Source organism: Pundamilia nyererei, unplaced genomic scaffold, assembly GCF_000239375.1.
Source record: "Pundamilia nyererei isolate P.nyererei 1_Seehausen unplaced genomic scaffold, PunNye1.0 scaffold00014, whole genome shotgun sequence".
In the NCBI taxonomy this organism is placed as follows: domain Eukaryota; kingdom Metazoa; phylum Chordata; class Actinopteri; order Cichliformes; family Cichlidae; genus Pundamilia; species Pundamilia nyererei.
Genome location: NW_005187415.1, coordinates 1,103,533 through 1,108,340, shown reverse-complemented (window position 1 = coordinate 1,108,340; position 4,808 = coordinate 1,103,533). Strand labels below are relative to the sequence as shown.

General features: G+C 39.0%; 1 protein-coding gene across 2 annotated transcripts in view; it reads right to left on the bottom strand.

Annotated features, from left to right (window-relative positions):
* tbc1d22a (TBC1 domain family, member 22a) overlaps window positions 1-4,128 on the bottom strand; it is a 159,499-nt gene extending 155,371 nt beyond the window's left edge. For both annotated transcript variants that reach the window (XM_005725117.2, XM_005725116.2), the window contains exons 1-2: window positions 3,891-4,128; window positions 3,372-3,428 (exon numbers count right to left, since the gene is read on the bottom strand). In XM_005725117.2, coding sequence (XP_005725174.1) covers window positions 3,372-3,428; window positions 3,891-3,952 — 119 coding nt within the window. In that variant the 5' untranslated portion in view covers window positions 3,953-4,128. The remainder of the gene's footprint in view (window positions 1-3,371; window positions 3,429-3,890) is intronic.
* Between the last annotated feature and the right edge of the window lie 680 nt (window positions 4,129-4,808).

The window sequence follows — 4,808 nt, the reverse complement described above, 5'->3', positions numbered from 1 at the left end:
TGAAAATCGTTTTTGTTTAGTTTTTTACATATATTTCTAGTTAGAAAAAATTAAGAGGTGTATCCCTCAAAACTGTAAATACAAAATACTTTCCAACCACGAGAAATTTATTTTGAGTGTCTTCATAGTTTTATTTTTGAGATACACTAATTTTTTATATACTACAGGAAAAATGAAAATAAATATTATAATGCATCAAAATAAACTATTTCCAACAGTGTAATTTGAGTTCTAAGCATCCCAGAAACTATACAGAAAAGCATAAAGTCAAACATGACTTTTAAAAACACCAACATAGGCTTATAAGGCCCTTTCGCGAAAATGACGTCACTTCCGGTTTCGGGCAGGTAATGGCGGACATGCAATAGTTCGCGTTGACGTATATGCCAACGTAGGAAGTGCTATGAACATCAGCAAAGCGTGTTTCTGGAATATTATGTTTTTGCTTTTTTCTTCTTATACAATTTTTGCAAAGCTATATGTGGAAGGAAACCGTGACCTAGGACAAGCTAATGGCATAAGATGTAAGTACAACTCCTCCGGTTTCACATGCAAAAAAATTTATTGCACTACCTTACGTGGTTCCAGTTCTACAGGGATTTAAAAATAGTTGGGTTAAACGGAGTGTGCCTGCTCCGACCGGTTGTAAAGGGTTAATTATATATTTTATGTAATAATATCTAAAATTTGGGTTAGAAACGATAGAAGACAAATGGCAAGATAGACACTTTTCTATCCTCCACACGATATATATCGTCATATCGCCCAGCACTAGTGCTTTTTGAGATATATTTTCCCTCATTTCCAATAAAAATAATCTTTTTCAAAACAGTTTAGTGGGATACATACTGAACCTTGAGGACAGAAACAAGGTATCTCACCAGTATTGATCCAATACCAATACCAGCTTTGATACCAATACTACTTATATTAGAATCAACCGTTTCATCACTATTGATTATACTCTATTGCAGACATGGACACGGAGAGCTGCTATGCTCCAACCACACATGAGCATGTATAGTTGGAGCACTGTAATGACAACTCTCCGCAGACAATCACAATTAACAGACAGGCACGCAGACGTGCACACAGACCCTTGTGCCCACCATCTAATGATGAAATTTACATCACTTGGAGCCTTAGTGGACATGCAGACACAGAAAGTATAATCAAGGCTTAGAATTGCTCAACTGTTTTCAACTTGTTTACCCAGTCACAAAATGACTGGACTTTCCTGTAGAGTCACTGCCTCTGTGGTCATTCCAGTTCTGCAGTTTCAAAGTGCAAAACAGAAGATTACCAGAATTATAACTGAAAGACTCGACAAATGACATTACACACATTGAAGTAACTTTAAGTAATAATAGGCTCAACCCAGCCCATGATGTCACAGATGGTATGTTCATTCGTCAGTTGTGCAATGGAAAAACATATACATCCACATTCGTCACTGGGATGTGGCTAAAAATACAGCAACCGTTCAGCCACACCTGAGCGTTTTGTGCCGTGACAAACTGAGGTAGAAGAAATCTATCTCAGCACCAATACATTGGATAAAACAGGCCTACCTTTAAATAAGCTGAAATTAGCCGCCTTTTTAAGTGTACATAAATTATTTTCCCCACAAAAAACATTGCTGCTCACAGGATTGCGTTTTCACAAGGTCCGGTAAACTGAAGGTGCAATAATGAACATTTCAAATTGGTCAAATTGGTCAAGTAGCCTACTTATAGCATTTGAGCCATTTATCAGTTATCTCACAAAAACTGATTAAAAAAACAAACAAAACAATCTGCTTATGACATAAAGCAGAAAGTGCTGGTTACTAGGGCTGTGCGATATGACCAAAATCATATAACGATATAAATCACAAAAATGTAACATTTTCTTTAAATTCTGTGAATCTCGGGCAGCTCGACTTGTGGGAAGTGTTTCCAGCTGCGCGTCATGTAGCTGGAGTCGAGTGTTTTAACAGATGCATGAAACTATACAGTTTTAAACATAAGTTGTAACGGCCGCCGTTTTCTTTTTGAGTATTTATACACGGCGTGCTGCGGGGAAAAGCCTGTTCTAACGTTTGAGTCTAAGGTTTATTTTTTAGCACCTGGCGGCTCTTTTTTTGCTTCTCATCCGTAAATAATCTGCTCTTTCACGTGGTTCAGTTTATTTTGAAAAGTCTCAACAGGATCTTGAGCTTTATGGTGAAAGGTTTATGTGGAACATAAACAAGCGGACACGCGATGGTGTTACCATCGTTGTTGCTAACCACAACGCATAAAAACAGGCGCTTGTCCGTCTGTAGTGTGGTTATATAAAATATAAGAGAAAGAGAGAAGTTTAAGAAATTAATATAGCCACTACAGTGACCATCAAAACGATGAAAGAATATTGTTGTAAACAGTTCATTTTGCGACACCACGAAACAAACGATAGCGTAAAATGAAACGATAGACGTTTTTATATCGGCATCCGATATATATCGTTATATCGAACAGCCCTACTGGTTACTGTGGGAGAAGGCAATGATGGTCGGTGGTGTTTGCAGGGAGGCATTAACCAAAACAAAGAAGTAAACTAGAGAAATAAGTTAATCCCCACAGTAATTTTGTGTTATCACACAAACAGAGGCACACCTCCATGTAATCCTTCAGGAAGGCGCCAGACAACCAGATTTGATGTGAATGTAACCTAACAGCAGGGTTCACCCCGTCTGCCGTGTGTATCGTCCACCAAACAGACACACTGACTGACAGCTGGAGTATAGACAGGGTGAACAGAGGAGAGACAGCAGAGGCAGAATCTTTTTTCTTTTGTTATGACAAATTAATTTTGTGCTGGCAAAATGTTTAAAAGTAGTGTGAAAAAGAGCTGAAAGACATTTAGGTATTTTTTCATGATTTCATGAAGTAACCCCCCCCCCCCCCAAAGTGGTAAGCATCAATAAAACATTGGTTTCAGCATCTGATACAGATGGAACAACTGAGACAGATCATTGATTTTAAACCTTCAGCATAAGGCAAATGATTTCTGCTAGTGACAACAACACAACTCAAGCAAAAAAAAACAAAAACACAAGTATACAGTTACGCCCCATTCAAAGAGAATGACCTAATCTAAATGGATAATAACTTTTTTTCCAAAACCAACCATTAACACAAAACAATAATAATTTCCCATGGTAGGGACAGTTTTTTTTCTCCACTCAACAGTACATCACTTTTTTTAATCTGAAGCAAAGTACCGGGTCGACATCAATTGGGCTTTGAAGTCTAGTTTATCACATGACACAAAAACTGACATTGGGCCAGAGAACTTCACCAAGATCACATGGTATTTATTTTTACAACAAGGAAGTCGGTTTAACTTACTTTGCATGAAGGAGCGGGTCGAAGGGTGGATGCTGTGCACCGTACACATGCTGAATGCTGAGGAAGTGGAAAAGATAGAATGGAAATGAATGAACTATTCGATCACTGGCTGGCAAGCTAGCATCTTAGCTTTAAGCTATTTAAAGCAATACCAGTTTAAACTGCAGTAGTGAGACTCCGTGTGACCCGAAGTGCAATAATTTGCCGTGAGACCTTGACTACTCGTGTTGTGAAATAGTTACTGTGTCATTAGTTACAACTCTGCGACGGAGTACTGATGAACTATTAGCCACTGTTAGCAGCCTAGCTCTTAGCCTAGCTAACAGTTGCAAGGGGTAAAATGCGTCTACGAGACGTTTTTACCACAGACGTTGGCCAGTGACAAGAATGGGAACTTTGTCCAACAGCAAAGCCCCAACAATCAAAGTGAAAGTTGGCGTTTGAAGAGCAGCAGCGCAGCGTCAGCTGAGTGAAGCTAGCTACGCTAAGCTAACAAGCAGGAGGGAACACGTCACTCACCTGCCAGGAACCTTCGCTGCATTCCTTTTCCAGAACTGTTTTTTGTTTCCGTCGCTCGACATCTTCCCGCAGCGGTCCACTCAGTCCTAAACTCAAACACCCCGACGCTGTCGTTATCTCAAAAATGTTAAATGTCTGTTTATTTACACCAGCTCCCCTCCTCCAAAACTCAGAAAGCTGCCATGTTGATACTGCCTAATCGGCAAGTAAACGCGACTGTGATTGGCTGGGGTGACACTTCCTCACTGTAACCCAATCACAAGTGAGATCTGGTTGTCGGTAGGAGCATTTTTTTAATAGGACGCTGACGTCATGCTCCACGGCCTTTGCTGTGTTGACAGAAACTCCGACTGTGAATCAAAGAGACCCTCCAGCATCAGGACCAGAGGGAAGGCATACAGCATCACCAACGAAAATACATGGACAGGATCATGGGAGGGTTTTTTGGATATTTAGAAATGTTCATATAATATGTATACATTGTTTTTCAGGCAGAATCTTTAAATAGATCGGTTCTCATACAATTTTTGTAATATAAATCTGTAGTTTGTGTGATGCCATATATTGAATGTTGGTTCTCACTATGTATAAAATAAAGTCAGGTTTATTTTAGGTTTTTCAAACTTATTTTATGAACTTGGTGAACTGACAGGTGATTCTATTAATACAGGTTTTATGTGCTTGGGAATTTGGAAATTAAACTTGAATGATGCTTTTTTGAGGCTATAATAAACAATAAACTGTCCTGGAAGCCACATATCAACTAAATGTTTAATAAACTGGCTGTATAAAGTAATAGTTAATATTACAGTATTACAGCAAATGGATTATCATGGTGGAGTAACTATGTGAATATGAGGATGACTTGACTCGGTAAACAACACGTTTGGCCTTTCTGTTCTGCTAAGTTCTAGCTCC